Here is a 20997-nt window from a genome sequence, read left to right on the forward strand (position 1 = left end):
GTGCGTTATAGTAGGACAATATACATAAAAAATAGGCTATACAAACAAAACTCCAATACAATACAAAGGAGGTACGGCACAACGACGATATTTACAATAATTCATATGTACAATAATCATCAAAGTTTAAGAACCCATATTCTAGAGACGCACCCAGCTATCATTATTGAACTTGACGATTACACTTTTTCGATCATTTATTTCTAACTTCACAGGGTTTAGATACCTACTATATCTTATAAAAGCAAATAATATTGTACATAATTTCCATGTGACCTTCGACCTCTGCGACATTAAACCTTTTATGATGGATTTTACAAAAACCAAGAAACTCCTTCTGACTGCAATATGCATGCTGTTAGTGACTAGTAAGTTGAAATTGTATGTATTATGATTTTTTATGAATTTCATATTTGATATGGATAAAGGAAAGTCGCTCAAGAGTAAGGACGGGGCATTGTACCAAGATAGGATATACATATTATCCCGGAGAGAGGGTACCACGGCCACTCCTCCGGTTACCACTCCATGTCGGGTATGGTATTAGTTAGCGAGATATTTGTTCCAGATGCATGGACTTATGGGGAGGAAGTCGTAACCGAACAGCGGTTACGTGAACCACCCTTCGGCGGCGAGGAGTCCAGCTCTCATCTCACATTTATCCCACAAGGGACTCGAACCCATTATGCAGAGTAATAAGAGGTGGGGTGAAGAGCGTATTCCTAACTCTCAACATGATGCGTCACGCCGCCGAGCCTGACTGAGCATTAGGAACAAGCTTATCAACGCACCCAAGGCTGTGACGTTGGAAGAAATTTACAATTTATAGAATTTCGATTCAACTCCATTTCCGGACTACTGTATAAGAAAAAACTTTGGCGTATGCCAGACTCTTTTAGACTGTTGAAACGCATATTTAACTTAATGCTTGTTGAGTTTCTGTAGCGAATTAATTGAAGGTGTAAAATTTCGACACTGATTTCGTGAAATTTAAAATTCTTACTCCGACTTCGGGTACTTTCAAGATACGACACTGCGGCATTTGCAGTGGAACGTTGTTACATCTTTTCCAACACGATTTTGGTCTATTCTTTAACAATTTACTAAAAAACCTACGTTTTCTGGCTTACTATCAATATAATCCTTTCTCCAAATGGTCCAAACGAAATAGATGAAAGTGTGCGTTTATATAGCTTGGATAACTGCGACAGCGAAGTGAATCTGTAGAGAGATATTGTTGGATATCAGTGGCTGCTATTTAGCCTTGTTTGAATCAAAAGCACGGATAATCGTCGTATTGCGTCCAATATACGAGAAAAATCCCCCCTACCTGAACATTTGGGTCTGGTTACGACCTTGACTCAAGAAAAACATGCAAACTTCGGCCTCACAGTCCTAATAAAGTACAATTTCATAAACAATGCCCCAGTCAAAAAAAAAAAAACACGAGAGAGTGCGAGCTACATTTTAAATCTCCTGCTATCGTTAACTTATCGATAAAAACGTTTTTTTTTTATCTAGGAAATTGGTAGTCGTATTATGGCTATGAAACGATCATCATGGCTATGAAACGAACCATCAATCACTTGCTTCCCCACACTTTACTTGACTTTAACTATATTATTCGTTTTTAGATCACGTTCCGAAAATATCCGCCCAGGAAGTAGATGTTGTGACAGGAGTAGAAGGTGAGTGCTCAATCCTTTCTGTTTACTTTTCATATTCTAGTCAAATTTCTACATCATATATATAAGGGTACGCATTATTCAATGGATTTTTAATACAATTTTACAAATACTACTCTTTGAAGCAGTAGTTCCAAAACCGTGGGCAAATACTGCCCGCGTTAATATGGCCCGCCGAATTGGAATGCAATAGTGTAACCATCCGCCTCTTTTTTTCTTCTAAATGCTGTTAGTTGCTAATTCATTATCACAGTTTAAGCATTGTGTATATTCGTAACAAGTTAACTATACCGGTCTCTTAATTATACTATCGGCCTCTTGCGGGCGCTCACCTCTTTAGCCCCGCGAATATCCTTCCACTTCTAATTTTGACCGCCGGTCAATCAACTTCGGGAATCACTGTTCCAAAGGCTCATATTCGATCACTTTAGTTTGGGCCGTACATATCATATTCTACTCGCGTACGGATATGTTAAATACTATCTACGGGACAAATCACATGGCAACGTGAATGTTTTCAAAATTCGTGTCATGCTTTATACACTTCATCTCAGTCGCGAATGCGAACTTATATATAGGCCTACAGTGGTTTCCTAATCACACCGGTAAAAAGGAATGAAGCCAATACTGACTGACTGGTTAGTTTAACTTTGTGTGAAATAAAAATACCATTTAAAGTGTTTTCATGATATTTCGTTGTCATCTTATGACGATTGTAATCTATTGACATCCCTAACGCAAATATAAATTTTCACGTATGTCAGCGATTTGCGACTATTCCATAGAACTCTTCCCGACTTTATTTGGGAAATCGAGACTTTGTTAACCAAACTTATATGCAAAACAAAACTGCCGAAATTGAAATTTTCCGCTCCGCTACAAATTTTACATTTTATCTTGATATGTTGATTTGTCGTACAAACACCTTTGTACAAACAGTCTTGTACACTCCACCCTTACCCCTGTTACCACACCCACCCACCCTTCTTGGACAACTGTCTTTATAAAAGACCATATTATACGTATTTGATTTATTATATTTTATATATATCAAAAGGGGTGTATGTCGCACATTCGTGTTTTAGGCCAGTATGGTCTTGTGCATACATCCCGTCTTCGTTATTGATAATTACTAACTTACTTTACTAACTCACGCTGCGTACTTGTTTTTTATTGTTTTGTATTCAGTGATGCGTATATAAATCACCAGATGTCGCTAATAAGCTATATATTCTGGATCAGGGGTCACCAACCTTTTCGAAGCCGAGAGCTACTTCTTGGGTACAGATTAAGCTGCGGGCTACCAGTTCAATGTACACTTCTAAAAAACTCAGTTGCTCGATTAAGCTTCAATTATTGATATAATTACTGGTATTTAGTGAAGTATAGACACTAATAAACTTTAGGATTCTTCAGGAAATCAAACGCATATCACAACGTTGCAAATAAATTTCTATCAATAACACTTGTATTTCAAAACTGAGTGTTTTTAAATTGATTTTCAACAATCTGCACAAGTCTAAGATAAAGTGGACTTAACAGTTGTACTATCAAATGTTGCAGAGTATTATACTCCGACGTGTAACTTGACACTGTAACTCTGACTCTGAGCGAGTCTTGCAGATTTTCATCAGTGAGGCGTGTTCCATGTTTGTTCCTGGTGGAGTGAGTCGCGGCGCTACGGCCCATCGTGTTAGGCGTTAGGTTCGCAGGTTAGAATCCCATGCGGGGATAGTTATGTACGAAAGAATTGCTGGACTCCTCGCCGCCGTAGGGTGGTTCACGTAACCGCTGGTCGGTTGAGGCTTCCTTCGCCATCAAGTTCATGCTTCCGGAAACAAATAACTTACTAATCCCATACCCGACATCGAATGGTGACCGGCGAGAAGTCGTGGTTTGTCATAGGGTTAAGCCGTCCTATCGGCTATCTTCTCCCCCGGGATAAATATGTAAATCTCCTCCTATCCTGAGTTTATGTCAAAAATGTTGATTCGAAAGGATAGGTTGAAACAAACGATGGTCTCGTAAAATAGGATTGCTGTATGATTTGACTCGCGAGCTTTTTCTGTCCGTACTGTGCTGACTAGTGGGTAGTTAGCGCGGAAGATTACGTGACAAGATGTGAAATATTTCTCCGCTTTGCCGTCGCTAAAATCGCCCAACTAATGAGACACACGCAGGCTGTTTTCATGGTGGTAAAAATATATCCACCTCCCATTCATCGTGGAAATGATGGATTTTTCTTTGGAATCAATAATTGTATACTGCTCCGCTAACCAACGGACAAGAAAAAACGCGGGTTCGTGGAAAGTGATCTCAGTGTGATGTCATAATTGGAAGAGTGTTAATTGACCCGTCACATCACTGAGGTCAAATAAAAATAAGGTTGATGGTTACAATAATTATTATAGTGTCATTTCTAGTTCCCATATAAGTGTGATTTATACTAAAATAGCAGGACAAAATTTAATTGATGTAGCTTACTTATAAGAGCCGTTTTTAAGCTTAGTTTGGAACAGACCTGCGGGCGACTCATATGGACTTCGCGGGCGACTTGGTGCCCGCGGGCAACGCGTTGGTGACCCCTGTTCTGGATGAATCATATTGGTTGTTCCTGTTGTCTAATCTATTTCAAATTTATTGTTGTGTTGTTTTCCCATGATTGCGTAATTTATAGTTATTTTTATCAGATTGCTTCATTGCTATATTTGCTGCTATATATTACAGCATTTCGTATCGCTGACTGGATGACTCACTGAGTCTTTCGCGATCCCACGTTAATTGCTATGAATCGTTTTATCCCGTTTTTAGTTTGCTATGTTTTTCTTTTGATTTATTGATTCTTGCATGACGAAAATAAATATCTGAATCTTTTATATTGCTTTTACGAGACGAATAATCATACATACATTTCCAGAGTCACCGCTCCCGCCTCCAACTGAAGTCTCACAAGCATTGTATCCGTTTGGTCGAACCCTCACTCAGGATACTGCTATTGTTATGTGGATAGGACCAGAAGAAGCTACCGCCTATGATGTCGTTATCTTGAAGTATGTTACTGTTTTTGTGTTATTGGACACGAAATGGACCTATAGATCGTTTTTGTATTATGTTGCTGTTAGAATTCTTTTTCTTTCTTTAAAAATTTCTGTGAGCTCTATTGAATTCGTACCAATACTGAAAAATATTACATCTGCCACTTCGCGTTGGCTTTCGTGTCCATATATTTGAGCATTGATCTCTTGTTTTTATCGTGTATGTGTGTGTATTAATAAGGTACATATATGGATTTTTTAACAATGGAAGTCTTTGGCGCAAACTTTTTAAATGCCCGAAGAAAAAATCTGTGAAAGATAAATATATATTCAAACTTTCTGATCGCCCAAAAAGCTATAACTTTTATTATTTTTAAGTTTTATCTGACTATCACAGACCCAATATTTCACTCCAAATTTTGCTGGTTTTTATAACTCACGGACACACTTTATATGTCATTCGGTACAATTTTTTAAACCTCAATAGGGCATTCGGTGCAATTCTTTAATATTCCGATGGTTCTATTACCAGTGACGTATCTAGGGTATGGCAGCCATGGCTCATGTCGTTGGCGTCGTTCTGAAAAAAATGCGAAAGTGCCTAGTAGTTTTCGGAAAAAAATGCGCTAATAGTGAACACCGGAGCTAAACATTTTTAAATCCGGATAACCCAGATAAAATACGACTTCATTTTCTAGAGCTGAGAACAAAGAACTCATCCTTCACGAAGAAATTGATAACGTCCACGACGAACGAGTAAAGTTTGAGGATTTGGATCCGTCAACACATTACGAAGTCATTGTTCGATCGGTGAGAGTCATTTTAAACGGAACCACTGATAGAAGCGTAGAAAGCAAACCATATCGATTCAGAACACGTAAGTCTTTAGTATTATGGGAAATCTCCAAACATCTCGTCAGAAAATTAAACAATAACTACTATTTCAAACGACCACTTTATTCACTATGAGATTCGTGCTAGAGCATTTATTGCCCAAAATCGAAACTTTTTGTCGCCTGTTTGGCAGCTCTTTGTCCCAGGAGAGAAGACCGTTCATATAATGATCTATATACCTTCCACCCGTAGTAAACAAAGGCATAGAAAGAGGATAAGTAGTTAGTCCCGCGGAAACCAAATCACAATAAGCGTCGTATTACGTTATTATACAAAAAAAATTTGCCCCTTCTCCCGACATTTTGGGCTGGCTACGCTTCTGGAAGGATCGGGATCTTTCCTGTTCAGCATTGCCACCCAATTTATTGCACCCTGTGCCATTGCGACATGTTAATTTCCATTCTAATTGGACAGTTGATCCATGCAAAGGCGGAATGATCCACACCCCTTGCAACGCACACTGTATTGCATCATGTGAAAAGCAAAAGCCAATCTGTGATAGAAGATGTGTATCTGGGTGTGCTTGCCCAAGAGAAAATCCGTTTTTGCATAACGGGAAGTGCATAACAAAGAAAGATTGTAATAGTGAGTATGGATTAGAATATATGATTTAAATTTTAGTTTTGGAAAAAAAACTATTTGGGGTATAGAGCAAACCATGATAAAATTGATATTTCGCAAATGTTTGACATATGGTTTTGGCTTTCTATGAGAGATTACTACTTTTTTAGTATCGGAATAACAGTATTTTGCAATAATGCAATTTGTGCTGTGCAACACGAGTGTTGAACAGCTATTAATTAACGAGGATATTTTTGGGCCCAAACACAGAAGAATTCAATTTTGTTCCGATTTTCAGCAACCTAGCCGATGTGTAAAACGGTATAAACTATCTTGATAGTCCGACTAGTGATGTTAGCTGTGCGCGGTTTTTCGCTGTGCAGCGCGATCTAATCAATAAACAGCTATTTTTTTCTGCTTCCAAAGACATCAAAATTCAATTTGTGGCGATTTCAGCGCCATAATCTACATAATTAGATTAACCGTATAAAACAGTAATATAAACATTGTTATTTTTCGTTAGCTGCTGGAGCTCCGGTAACCGAAGTCCTGTCGCGGCCAGAAGATCTAAAGGTTCACAGAATGAAGGATTCCAACGACGTACTGTTTACTTGGTCTGCGGTAGAAGGCGCCGATTTCTACACAGTTACTGTAAGTATTTATCATAGTCACATAACCGCAGACCTAAATCCGATTGGATTTAATTTATTGACCTTTTCTCTCGATAAACCGCGGACAAAGTACAAGGAGTCGAGTCCTGACGCCTTGATTTTTCAGAGTACATAACTGCAATTTTCTGAACAAAACTTCGCTTAACTTGGACTAATCGGGGTTATAACTTTACAGAAATACCCTGGAAGGATTTTAAGGCAAACGATGCTGTCTTGCTTTGGAAATACGTTATGTATCAGAATGTGACTGTTTTGTGTTGACTGTTGAGATCTATTGTTGAGATCTGGGACAATCTGACACTTTGCAAATAACCAACTTGGAATCTCTCAAAGTTTAAGAAAGAAAATGTCATGTTTACTGGTTTTTGTAGATTTCGCGGATGGGTATGAGACTGGGAAATCTGCTTTACGGTTATATCAGAAAGATTGAATAGCATACATATTGGTTTTCGTAGTGTGCTCACGCCTTCTCATTACCGCAAACCTAAATCTATGATCGAATTTAATGTACTGAGTCTTTCTCGTTATTCTGTGGACGGCGTACGAGTCTAGTGACGGATTCCTGATTTCTTTAGAACACTATACTACATTAAACGGACAAAACTGCTATCTTAGTTGCTCAAAATTGCATCTACTTTTATAAATATTTATATCTGTTTAGATTTGTCAGTTTTTAAAGCTTTTATATTGTTCTATTTCATTGCCTATACCTATATGATAGCGGATCGGCATGCACCGACTGAGTAAGCATACTGTATAGCAAAAATCGAAACGGCTATATTGAATGGTTGAAAAGTGTTCATTCATACCAACTTAAAATCTCTAAAGTTTTACTAACATATACACATTGATTTGCATAGGATTTGAGTTTGATGGAGTACTAAGATAAATCCGATTTTCGACTGTGTCAATCGCTGACCTAAAATCTCTTAAAGATAGCGAGGCATACACGTTGATTTTTGTAGTCTTTTTATCAAAGATGTGCTCAATTATGTGCCCCGGTAACTATTCATTACAATTAAATTCGCCCGCATTTATGACAAAAACGCTAGCCGGTTCATAAAACCGTAAGTCACCTTTACAATTTTGATAAGGCGATACTGATACAACTTACTTTAAATTAACAGGTAACACTTCGAAATGGGGAAGTTGTGAAGAAAATAGACAATATAAAGATTCCATTTGTTATTATACCTGGACTCAAACCGAAAACACCATACAGATTCAAAGTTGTGGCGAAATATATCAAGTTTTCTGGGGCAAGAACGATTGGGATTGGACCTATGCCCACACCTAATCCTCCTACGATAACACAAGTCTCCGAGAATAGCTTCTACGTCTCTTGGTTGGAATTTCCCATGGCTAAGGTAAATTTTCATTTTCTCTTGGTTCCCTGACGATCATATTTTCACCCAAATGTCTGCCATTTTTTTTTATAATTGAGTAAATTTTAACGTCGGTGATTTCAATGAGGTGAATTTTGAGTAGGACCGGTTTTAACTATTACGTGCTCCAACGCAAAACGGATTGCTCGGGACGTAGACTAGGTAAAGATACGGATAGTGGCCTAAAAATAACATTTTTTGTGAGTTCAACTTCACATTTTATTACCTTTCAATCAAGCACAAATTCACGAATAAAGTAACCTTATATTACGAGTCTAGCATATATATATACAGAATAGAAACGCTGACATATTCAACATTCTAAAAATATGTGCGGCCCGTCAATGACTTGCAACCATTATTTTGGTCCGCGAGCGACAAAAGGTTGCCGACCACTGCCCTAAGGTGTCCAACAGCACCGCAACTTCGAGACCATGTCAGGTTTAAAAGACGCCGAGGTGGAAATGGTTTATCCAATTTTTATGCTTGATATCACAAAGCGTTTGTTTATTTTTTCCAGTCCTACAAAGTAGTCTTATACGATCCTGAAAACGATGGCGAAATGATACGAGTGTTCAAAGATATGACAGAAACTTTCGTAACGATACAAGGTTGTATTTTCAAATTTCAATAAACAAATATTTTAGATAAAATATTTAATTTTCAACTCCGCCATGGCACAACAATTATAATACATCAGATTAACACGAAGGAGGGAAATTTAATACGTGGTTTAATTATATATAATATCAAATAAGCTGTATAAACAGCGCCGTAAAAGAGTAACGGTTTGTGTTCCAAATAAAGTTAAAGTTCCAAACCTATGATTAAATCAACTTGTTTATATTCTAGGACTGTCGTCAGGGACAACATACGATGTCTCTATTATTGCTGTGACCTTGATAGGAACCGAACCCGAGTCTCCCAAATCAACGGTGAAAACTATGGGAGAAAAAACATCGGAAGAAGAAATAAACGAACTAGACTACGAGATCATACCGATCGTAACCACCACAGTTGCCACGACAACAACCAAACCCCTTATTCCTTCGTAAGTTTGTTTTATGAGCTATTTGATTTGCCCGTAACGTAACAAGACTCTAGAAGGGACAAGCAGTATAAAAAACTAAATTGTGATATCTCATAATCGAAGCGACTCACGAAGAGGGAACATGACTATCTATAGTAGATGGCATTTACTGGTTGTAATATTCAACCCCCTGGGTGCGCCCCAGTCCCGAGTGAAGAAGTGCTGATCTTCTACCGTTAATGAACTACATATTTAAGGTTGTAAGAGTGTATATCAGGGATCGGCAACCTTTTGATGCCCGCATATTTTTAGAAAGGTAAAAACCGATGATGAATAACAAATTTTTCACACAGATCAGAAGTTAAAATTTTAGATTTTAAATAGCGCGGGAAGACTGCGTCAACATGTGAAATCACAAATGGCATATAATATGGCACTTGGTGTTGTATGACACTTGATAGCTTTTCGACATCAGGCGGAACAGTGGATGAAGCTAAAATTAGAACGTTTTCTAAATGGGCATCACTCATCCGAGTTTTCAGATTGTTCTTTGTAATGTTCATTTTCGAGAACAATTATTCGCACGCATATGTACTTTCAAACATGGATGTGATTTTTTTGGCATGTTTGTCGAATTTCGATGGGGATTTCCTTCCGAAAGATACTTTTTATAAAAATCAAACAGTGATACATCTCTCGAATAGAATATGGATTTTATTTCCTTATTGAATTGCATCTCAAAAAGCTCTATTCGAATATTTTCTGCGTGTTGCTATTTGTCTAATTATAATTAAATTGTACGCTCGTTAAACGAGTAGATCTTCAATAAATTGTTAGGTCATAGTACAATTTAGTCTACACGTGTCTCACAATAAATTCTGTTACGTAAAGAATGTAATCAACTCCTCGAGCGTGGATTATAAAATTAATTCACCGTCAAAACCGCCGTTTTGTCGCTATTATTCAGCGAAGCGTCGCGGACCGGATTATTTTACTTTGCGGGCAGGATCTGTAATTTGCCGACCCCTGGTGTGTACTATCAGTAGATAAAAAGTATTCCGCATCGATCCGGCCCGATCCGCATTATAGCACCAAGTTCAAATCAACATCTTGCGCAAGATATTCAACACTAAAAGAACAGATCCTAAATCAGGATTAACAAATTCGATATCCCATTGCACTTTTGGCATCCGAGCAATAGATTAATAAAAACGTATGAATTCACGACCATTGAATTCACTGAAAGCATTGCGGTGATTTGCGGCAGAAGTTTCAGAAGCTTTGGCTATAAAAAAATTACGTTATTGTTTTGATGGGTTGTGATAAGTCTAGTTGGAAACCATATGTAATCTTTACGGTCATCCGCGCAGGAAGTTTAAAAACCAAAAAGGTGAGTAAGCAGTCCTGCAGAAACCAAATCCTTAGCGTTTGTGGAATGAAGTCAGATTTTTCTCAAATAATCCACTGATAATTCGCGCTAGGCGTACTAATATTTTCAGGGAGATATATTAAGAAATAACTCTTAATATCTTGCTCTCAGATGTGAGGAAAGACGATCAGCACTCGAAGCCTTTTACGAAACCCATCAAGGAGAAAAAGAACCAATGCCTGATTGTGCCAAGGACGGAAAATACAAGGCTATGCAATGCCCCAAACGATGTTATTGTGTCGACAGAACCACCGGAACCAAATTCCCGGGGACTGACTTTGATGATGAGAAGGCAGCACATGCACTGGATTGCCATAAGTGTGAGTATGTAAATGTGTAAAGTTGATCGTTCAGTTTACTATAAGTGAGGTTTACAGAGAAGAAAGCCAAAAATATAGAAGACGATAAAATAACTTTTTCCAAGTATATTTATTATCATAAATACCGTGAGGCAAAACGAAGACATTGCTTTAACACTGACATGGGCAAAGTACGGCCGTGGGCCAAATCCGGCTTGTTGGGTAATTCAATATGATGCTGCCACCACCAAACCAAATTTTGATGTTTTAGCTTAAAATTAGCTCAAGGAATTTGTGGAAATTGCGATTTAATTTAGTTTTGGTACGAGACTTATTGTTTTTCACTTTTGCTTTTGTAACACTATAACTATTGTTCATAAAATTTCACCTTTTACGTCACACATACATAGCCATGTGGGTGGCCGGGTGGGCAACATTTTTGGCCCCGGGTCCATAAACCTTGCCAACCCCCTCTCTAACAAAAGGACAGTATTACAGCATTGACTGTGATTCAACGATATATCCAGATTAGGATACGGAACGACGTCCGTTCCATGCAACTACATCATAGTTCATTAAGTCCTAACCAGGGCCGGGCATTTCGAATCGAAAATTATTCGAATCGATTCTGACGAAAGTTTCGAATTGCCGCCATCTTGTTTTTTTATTCGGCCGCTAAAGGGCGGGGTAAATTCCCCATTTTTTCCCCCAATGAATCTATATTTTTACAACGGTATTGTGACACAAGATTTATAGTGATTTATTGATGAAACACGTTTGTTATTGTATTTGTTATTGTTAACTGACTGAGTGTTAATTCCACGTTTCCAGTCATTTTTGTACCTGGTGGCATCATCACAATAAAAGAGTTACACATATCTTTCGAGTGTTTTAGATTCGATTTGAAAAAAATATTCGATTCGATTCTGAAATCATCAGGTCTTCAAAAATGCCTAGCCCTAGTAGCACGCGAACCCGGCAGATGACTAAAGCTCATTCGAAAGCTCTAAGCATAAAAGGCAGTGTTTCTCTCAAACTGCTATGTTCACCCCATAAACCACTATATAGGGAGGGCTGCCATAACGTCCTCATATGTCTAAGATTTGTCCTTCTGAAGGTCTTTGTCTTAGAGACTTAGAAAATAGTTTTGACCTTATTTCTAAGAAACGTCGTATTTTGACATGTGTTCTTATTTTTGTGTCATTTTAGGTTAGAGGTTCTTATAATGGGAACTTGAATTGATCAATTCAAATGATTGATATGCTAGAAATGATAATAGAACTTCATTGATTGCTACGCGCATTCATGACGTAATAACAGCAAATTAATTGCCACAGTGACAAAACAATAGCCTGCAGGCAAAGATCAGTTCGTGTAACTGGAATCAAAATACAACTTATTTTTGGGTTCATATCGATGGCATCCCTGACTATAGGCGACTTGTTTTCAGTTATGCAGGCTTGTCCATGGGAATGGGATTCCCGTGGGATTGGATGGAACAGCACATATTTGTATTTTCCATGGGATATGTGGGACACGAAAACCGTATGATTTTCGGAGAAATGATGGTAAACATTTCGTTATGAATTTTGTGTTCATATATTTGAGCATAGCTATCTTGTTAGTTATAATGAGCAAAATACATTCAGCATTAACTATATGCTTCGTGAAGAGGCTGATGGACACATGTCTAATATATAGTTATGAATATAAAGTTAACAAAGTCCGTAAATTCTGTTGTTTTGCACGTCTATTCGTACATGTAGTCCTGTTTAGTAGACGCTAAACCTAAATTTAACAATTTTTATTGAATTTTATTCCAATGGGAATCCTATGGGATGGGAATGGGACAGAAAATATGTCCAATGGACATGCCTGATTATATGTGAACGTAAATCTGATTATTATAATTCAGATGGTCGATGGGACATCGAACTGAATGATGTGACAGCCTCAGCCTTGGATACAAAAACTATAAGGGTGAAATGGCAGAAGAATCAACAAGCGAAGTTCTATATTGTCAAAGTCTACGAAGGATTCAGCAGTGCTCTTGTTAAATTTGTGACTGGTATCACAAGAGCAACCATCCCGATTGATGGTCTTAAACGAGGACAATCGTACGTTGTAACAGGTAAGACCGCGAGTCGTTAGGACCAGTGTTGAATTCAATTTTTTTTGACAGCCGGTTCCATCACAAAAGTCATATTTCTCACCCGGTCTCATAAAATTCCGTGAGACGGTTGTATAGAGCCGGTGCGAACCGGCTGAATCCCACCACTGGTTATGACCATGTAAAGTAGTAATACTCAGTAATCAGCAGTTAATTTTCCATCATACTGAAAAATATAATGTAGAAAATAACGTGAAATGGCATTCCAGTGTTAATGAGACATGGAAAATTTTTAAATCGAATCTCGAGTCACTCTAAGGGCATACCAATTCTACTGCTAACTTGATCCCAAACGTACACCCCCATTCTTAATAGTATATGATTTTTAATACCTTATTAAGAGCTCCACATTCTATCCTTCCTCGCATATCTGTTGTTTAATCTTATTTACTATTATTCCTTTCTTAACCTTCGATCTATTTTCAGTAATCGCCGTGAATGCCGAAGGCGTATCATCTACAGATAAAGTGAGAGGTGAATTTGTAGTGATGCCGTATCTGGACCCACCGAAGATTGTCAAACTGTCACAGCTCAATGATAGCAAGTACGTATAACGGATAAGTCTAGTTCAGTGGTTTCCACCCTTTTTTCAATCAACCCAAATTTGAAAAAAAATAAATTTCGTTAAATCTAGGTATCAATTGTTATATTCGCATACTAAACGTTATGAAGTGCTTTTTTGTGCGCAAAATTAAATGGCTACTACGAAACATGCATTTTTACTTCAACAGAAATTAATCCAATGTTGCTAGTGGGTGACTTGCGCTTGTTTGCCATCAGCAAGTTTTTAAAATTGTGATGTGGGTTCACTTAAGCAAAATAGATGCTGCCAAGTGTTATGCTGTGACATTTCCCACGTATAACATTACGATACTACAATATCGTGATACAATATTAATAAATATAAAATAAACAATAAAATTTACTGGAATTTATTTTTGTCAGAAAAACAGGCGACCCAAGAAGATTTTCAGAGTACCCAGCTCTGGGTCACAACTAGGGCTGGGCATTACGAATCGAGTAGTAAATTATTCGAATCGCTTCAGAGCGAAATTTCGAATCGCCGCCATCTTTTTTTTTCTCCGACAATGGTTCGGGTGAATTCTCCTTCATTGAAATCATATTTTTTCAACGCCCTTCTAACATATGACTATTTTCTGTAGTGAGTTATTGATAAAACGTGTTTCTTATTGTGTGTGTGTGTTTCTTATTTGTTAGGAGGACCAATTACTATAAAAAATTCGCTTACAATTATATAATTTCTAAGTATTCGAGATTCGATTCGAAAAAAATATTCGATTCGGTTCTGAAATCACAAGGTATTCGAAAATGCCCAGCCCTAGTTGCAACCAATAGTTTGAGAAACACTGGTCTAATTCATACACAGTAAAAGTGTATCGGCTCATGTTTGCGAAGGTTCCATTACATTTGAACCCACGTACATTTGAACCCACGACAATTGCACCTGCATGCCATTGCACCTATGGAATTTTTTTTGGTTTTACGAATATTTGAACCCATACTAACCTAACCCATGGGTTTTAGCACCCGCATATTGATTGAACCCGCGGATATACACATGGGTTCAAATGTACGGTCACCGTTTGCGAAAATATCGAGTCCTTATGATGATTTTAATCTTTGATAAATAATAAGCTATTGAGCTCGAGACAAGGCTAAGAGTCGCATAGCGTCCTGTTCGTAATAAAAAACTCAGTATGAGTCTTTTGTGTTGCTTTTTACGTTTTTTTTTATTGGTACTAGTTACAGTCATTCGCGCGCTGTTTGACCACATGCAGCATCATTTCCAACCCAGGGAAAGCAATTGAGCCACCGCGTACGTGGCATCTTGCTTGCGTACAGTATTAGCACCCGCCATGTCTTACAAGTTACAGGACTTACTTTTATAACGCAAGCCACAAACAGTTTGCAAATTTTGCTGGAGAGATTCCGAATTGTCTTAGGAATCTTTGTCAAAAGCCGTATAAATTTTAATATTGGGCGCTCGCTGTTCACTCACTTAAACTTTTGGATCACAATGGTTTTAATGATCCAATCAAGTTTTACATTTTCCCGATTCTACTAACATTCAGATTATTATAACTGTTAAATATTTCTATTACAATTAGAATGAAGGCGACATGGAAAAAGAACGGAGAAGCATTGCATTACAGAGTTGAAATTTTTGGAAACGGAGATAAAAAACCTCTCCTGACGTACGAAAACGTCACAGAAGACAATGTTATATTTGACATAGTAGGGCGCGATACATACAGAGTAAGAGTGACGTCAACAGGGGTCACGACCATACCCGGAAGCGGAAGAGAAATTGCTGTTTCCAGTAATCATGCAGAAACAATGCGAAGGCCAAGCTGTATAGCATCTCCTATTGACATTATATATGTCCTAGATGGAACATCAAAAGTTAATTCCCAAGATTTCCTACAAATGAAGGAATTTTTCGTTGAATTAACGAAAAGTTTGGGACCAATAGGTACAGATATGAGCGACACGGAAGGAACACGAGTTGCAGTCGTGAGAACAGCCGAATCATCGCGGGCTATATTCAGATATCACAAGTAAGGTTTAAATTATCAATTCAAGCACAATAACATTAATATGTTGACGTCACTTTGCTATATGTACATTTTTGGATAATTATTGATACTTTGCCTCGACTTGTCCAACTTCTCTGCTTGGTACGCGAGTTCGATAAATCAGTTGGACTTCACTTGGGTTCTTGTACCATTTTGAGATCTCTAAAAAAATGTTCCAGTAGCCACTAAAACTTCGAGAGCTATTGTTACCATGTAAATTTATAATGATGCATTGTGGGGCAACAAATGCCGTTTAAATAAGACAGGAAGCAGTTCTAAAAAAAGTTGTACCAAAAAACAGCGATAAGGTATATAATACTGCATAACTGAGATGAAGGTGTGATAACATCCATACTCGTAGAGAAAGTCCCACTAAATGGTATATATATATATATATATACGTTTTATTCTCATTCAGTCTTAATTCTTGCCGGGCGAGTTTGGTGAGGGAAGCAAGTCTACAAAATTTATGCTAAGAACATTCCATGTTATACGCTAAGCATTTCTTATTACGACGTTAGGTTATACAAAAACATTTTATATTGTACTCGCAGTCCGCAGGTCTTATAATGCCCCAACGGCTTTAGAGGAAGGATGTATAAATTCATTGGACCACTATCCCTGCGCCCAAAAACGATATTATGATATCATTCGTTGCTATGACATCATTCTTTATTTATTTTTAATTTCTCGGTCACTTCCTCACAGACCCTCCCCAGTGTAAGTCAACAGCAGTGGCGTATCTACGTAACAAGCGCCCTTTGACCGTTGACCGACAATTTTTAACGACAGTTGCTAAATTGAGATGCTTGTACATTATTATTTAAATAAAAATACGAGTTTCGATCATTTCCAATTTAAAATTATTTTATTAAAAACATTTTACGATCAAAACTTTTGGCGCTCTAGAAGTGTGTGTACTAATATTAAGGTAACTAATTTTGTTCGCCCACTTCACATCAAGATGTGTAAAGGGACTGAAACCTATGGGTAGGGGCTATACTCACTTGGCTAACACAGAACAGACACTCCCTAAACTCGTAATAGAACAAAAATAAGAAAAATCGCAATAAAAGTTTGGCCTAACCTGGTACACACACTACAGGAGTACCAAACGTTTCGCCCCAAGTCCAAGTAACGGCGCCCATGGCACGAGCCAGAGTTGTAATACCATAAAGACGCCACTGGTCAACAGTATGTAACAACTATTTTTCTTGAACAATTTTGATTTTAATTGGTCCGAAGATAACTTATCATCATCAGCGACATTTTACAATAGGTTCAACACTATGACCAACCTAATTGGAGCAATAAGATTCGTAAGACAAACTCGATCGGGAAGACTAAATGTTGGTAAAATGCTTGAATACATTCATCAATGGTTCTTCGAATCAGTGAACAACGATGACCAGCGTAAAGACGTGAATACTGCTGTTGTCACCTTCATGGGAGGTAAGTGATGATTTATTCACTTTTTATGTTGATTTTTATAAATTCACTTAACGTAACAAAGTTGGATCTTTTGTAATAATTTTAAATAAGTAATTTTCCAGTTACAATTTTATTCATTGATGGAATTCAGCGATGTCAGAGTTAGCGAAGGCGCAATCACTTAAAACGTTCTGAGCGCAAAGGTGGTGGTTTATTCACGTTTCAAATGGATTTTATATTTATAAATTTACTTAAGGCCATAAAGTCGGATCTTTCGTAGAAAACACCAGCGCAAAAAAAAAATTCCACTTCTGAAAAATAAAAGTTAGTTATTATCCAGTTAGCCCACAATTTTATTCATTGATGGAATTCACCACTGAATCGATGCGAGGGTTGGCGAACGCGCAATAGCTTAAAACGTGGTGAGCGCAATCTGTAGTAATTAATACGTGTCGGTGTTGTTTTCTATAAAAGACCCACAAAGTCTCGGATTGATGCAGAAAGACTGTCGATAGGAGAGTTGTACTTTTGCTGCCGTGCTGAGACCTATACATAAGTTCACATCTTTGCAAAGGCAACGTGTATATATCGCCGATACCTTAAGCCAGGGCTACTCAACTGGCGGACCGCGGTCCGAATCCGGACCTTTCGGATATTCGATTCGGACCGCGTATAATTCTTTATTTTGGATCATTAGCCCCACTTTTGAAATTTGAAAATATATATGAAAAGGACAATAACGTCATACCAAACAATCTTATCATTAGTCGGCCGAGGAATTGCGTGTTTAATAAGGATGCCGAAATATAATTTCTGGAAAGTCCGGACCCAAATATGTTTGAAGTTTTGTATGCGGACCTTCGGTAAAAATAGTTGAGTAGCCCTGCCTTAAGCGACCAAATCGAACTAAAGTAGTCTAGATAGGTGTAACGTCACCTAACCTTTGGTATCTCCAAACTTAGCCTATATTTAGGCTTACCATACGTCCCGCTTTAGGCGGGACATTCCCGCTTCAGGCGCTAGCCTACTTACTGAAGGTGAATGCGTTCGTTTCCCCCTGATTCCCATTGATGGCAGACGTATCGCATGTAAAACCAATACTAATTAGTCTAAATTCGAATTATTTGTACCGGTATCGTTAACGTCAATTCCTTCCTATTTTTCGAACTGAACACGATATTTGGACAGAGAATATGCGCATGGAATTTCGATAACAATATGGTCAATAAAGACAGCCGAGACAGCTTTGAATGTAAGAATGTAGGCCTATGTAGTAAAATCGGAAAATGTGAAGATACAAAATCACAGCTAAGGGGTCGTTGTCTTTCGAGGCATCCCGATTTGAAGTCACAAAAATATGGTATCCCTACCTATATTACAAGTCGAAAATACTAAAATGACACTTACTTAATATTTCGTGTAGAGACCTCCTTGTATTCCTTGCACGTTTACTCAAATCTTAATTTCTAGGTGCATCGGACGAGAAAAACTTTGCAAAAATTGGAGCTGAACTACGTGGGAAAACTAATGTCATCAGCGTGGGAATCGAAAATCGAATTGGAGATTATGACATGACAATGGCGTCGCCTAAGAACATGAGAGTAAAGATACCGACGTACAACGACATTGACGAAGCCGTTGACAGAGTTATGGAGATTCTTTGCAACCTAAAATAAACTTTAATCCTCTCACATGATTTTTGAACCATGTTCCAGTAAAAAATAAATGACAAAAGGCACCACGCCGCTCTTTGATATTATTTTGCTATAAATACAATGCTACATTCGAAACAAAACTAGATCGTTTCGTGACTATTTTGTTTGTATGTTTGTTTGTTTTAATTTTATTCTCAACCTTCAAGTTGTACATGAATGTACAACTTTGGTCCACGGCTCAAATACGGCCTTCAAAATTATTGGACGGCTCATAGAGTCATTTTAGTGGTTTTCTATCATGCATATTATGGAATAATGTAATAAATGTTTTATGGATATATATCGAAGATATTTGCCCATTAATAAAAGTTGTCCGTATATAATTTGTATCGTTAACAGACTATAACATAAATATGGAATACAGTTGGTGTCAAGCTGAAATGTAGAATAGATTTCAGTGTTTAGGTACACATTGGCAAAACAACATAGTCTCAAACAATTTAAGAAAGGTAAAACAGCTATCGTAGGAGAGTTTATTTCATTTCGTCTAACCAAGAAAACAATATTTGTATACATATATAAGCATCAAATTAACAGATGCTTCCGGTACATGACTGGGAGCCGGGAGGCGACGATACGACCTTTAGGGGTCATCGGAGTCAGTTGCCACCAAAGGGGGTCACTATTTTTTGTCACGAAGCGTAACCGACCCTCCGTTGCGTGAACCACCCTATGACACCGAGGGGTCCAGCAATCCTCTCTCACACAGCTGCGAACCCAAGCAGAGTAATCCGAGGTGCGGTGGCGAGCGTATTCCTAACGCTAAACGAGGTAACTTCGAGTCAGTTAATCCGGGAGACACATAGCGAGGGTTTTTGAGGTGAAGCTTCAAGCATGGAAATGGCGACCATCGGAATCACAACAAGCAATGGGACAATATAGTAGCCTAGTCGATCAAGCTGGTAGATAAATAGGCTGAAAACGCGAATTTAAAATATATTTGGAAAAAAATCAAATGGTACGCTATGCTTCCTAGTTGTCACAGAACACGTCGATTCAAATTGAACCTACTGCTATAATTGCACAATATATATAACAAAAAGAAGCCATAAGGTCAAAACCAATAATCGACACCAATTTTAAAATATCTTCTTCAGAATTAAGAACGGCATGTTGAGTCTTATTTATTTCTGACGAGCTATTCAGGATTGCCTGGATTGATCGCTACTTATCAACCCGTAAGTGTGTGTCTTTAGTCGTATACCAATAAAGTGGCCGTCTGGAAATAGGACCAGGAAATGAATATAATTTGAAAACCGAAAAGGGAAAAATATTCTTTTTTTTTATTGCAAGTGGTTTTCTAAATATACGAGCTTGATTATCGACTGGTAACAATTTCTGTATGTGGTCTTATCCCAGCGATACCCCGCCGGGCATCGGCCAACATTAAAAGTTCTAGATTCTAGACCAGACATGGGCAAACTATGCCGGTGGGCCAAATCCGGTGTGTTGGGTAAATCAATTTGGCCCGCCCGATGCTGCACCAACCAAAGTAAAACCAAATTTTGAAGTTTCGGCTAAAAACATAGCCCAAGGAATTGGTTGAAATTGCGATTAAATTTAGTTTCAGCACGAGGCTTATTGTTTTCCACTTTTGCTTTTGTAACATTGTAAATATTGTTCATAAAATGTAACTATTTACGTCCCACTTACATGGCCCGCCAGTCTAGGTCAAAACTAGAGCCAATCGTTGAACTTTATTTTGTTCAATGTTTTAGTACACCAATGCTAGTATAGGGGCTATTGACCCATTCTGCGTGTCCACACTCTCGTGTTATTGAACACACGTTAACAGAGCGTAACTCCGATCTGAACTCCTTCTTCAGAGGTCAATAAGCACACGATGTATTGAGTGCCAATGTTGTTATATTGTAAAGATGCACAATTGAATTGATCCCAAGAACAGATAACAAATTTAAACACCTAAGTCCTAAAGCCTTAATGCAGTTATGTGATGAAACCAAATTTCTAACTAACAAAAAACATTAAAAACAAGCAACACTGAGCGAGGGAAATAAATCATAAAGGAAATGAATTAAAGCAACGAACTTGTTTCAGACGAATAACATGCACTATTAACAATGCGTGGTGAAAT

The 20997-nt window shown here is 37.9% G+C and overlaps 1 protein-coding gene across 1 annotated transcript; it reads left to right on the top strand.

Moving 5' to 3' along the window:
- The first annotated feature begins 215 nt into the window (after positions 1-215).
- LOC120346164 (collagen alpha-1(XIV) chain-like) lies at positions 216-19225 on the top strand. Its single transcript, XM_039415832.2, has 15 exons — positions 216-368; positions 1635-1688; positions 4603-4735; positions 5419-5597; positions 6029-6199; positions 6699-6826; positions 7974-8213; positions 8752-8842; positions 9084-9282; positions 10802-11010; positions 12905-13120; positions 13586-13703; positions 15289-15738; positions 17036-17208; positions 18658-19225. Exons 1-15 carry the CDS (start codon positions 305-307, stop codon positions 18861-18863), a joined length of 2631 nt encoding a protein of 876 aa, XP_039271766.2. The 5' UTR covers positions 216-304; the 3' UTR covers positions 18864-19225.
- The last annotated feature ends 1772 nt before the right edge of the window (positions 19226-20997 follow it).

This window comes from Styela clava, chromosome 8, assembly GCF_964204865.1.
Source record: "Styela clava chromosome 8, kaStyClav1.hap1.2, whole genome shotgun sequence".
NCBI classification, from domain to species: domain Eukaryota; kingdom Metazoa; phylum Chordata; class Ascidiacea; order Stolidobranchia; family Styelidae; genus Styela; species Styela clava.

Excerpts from the sequence above, each read along its gene's own strand:
- LOC120346164 (XM_039415832.2), top strand. The coding sequence starts at position 305 with ATGATGGATTTTACAAAAACCAAGAAACTCCTTCTGACTGCAATATGC. Across the intron at positions 369-1,634 it reads ATGCATGCTGTTAGTGACTA|ATCACGTTCCGAAAATATCC; the intron begins GTAAGTTGAAAT and ends ATTCGTTTTTAG. Across the intron at positions 9,283-10,801 it reads ACCAAACCCCTTATTCCTTC|ATGTGAGGAAAGACGATCAG; the intron begins GTAAGTTTGTTT and ends TCTTGCTCTCAG.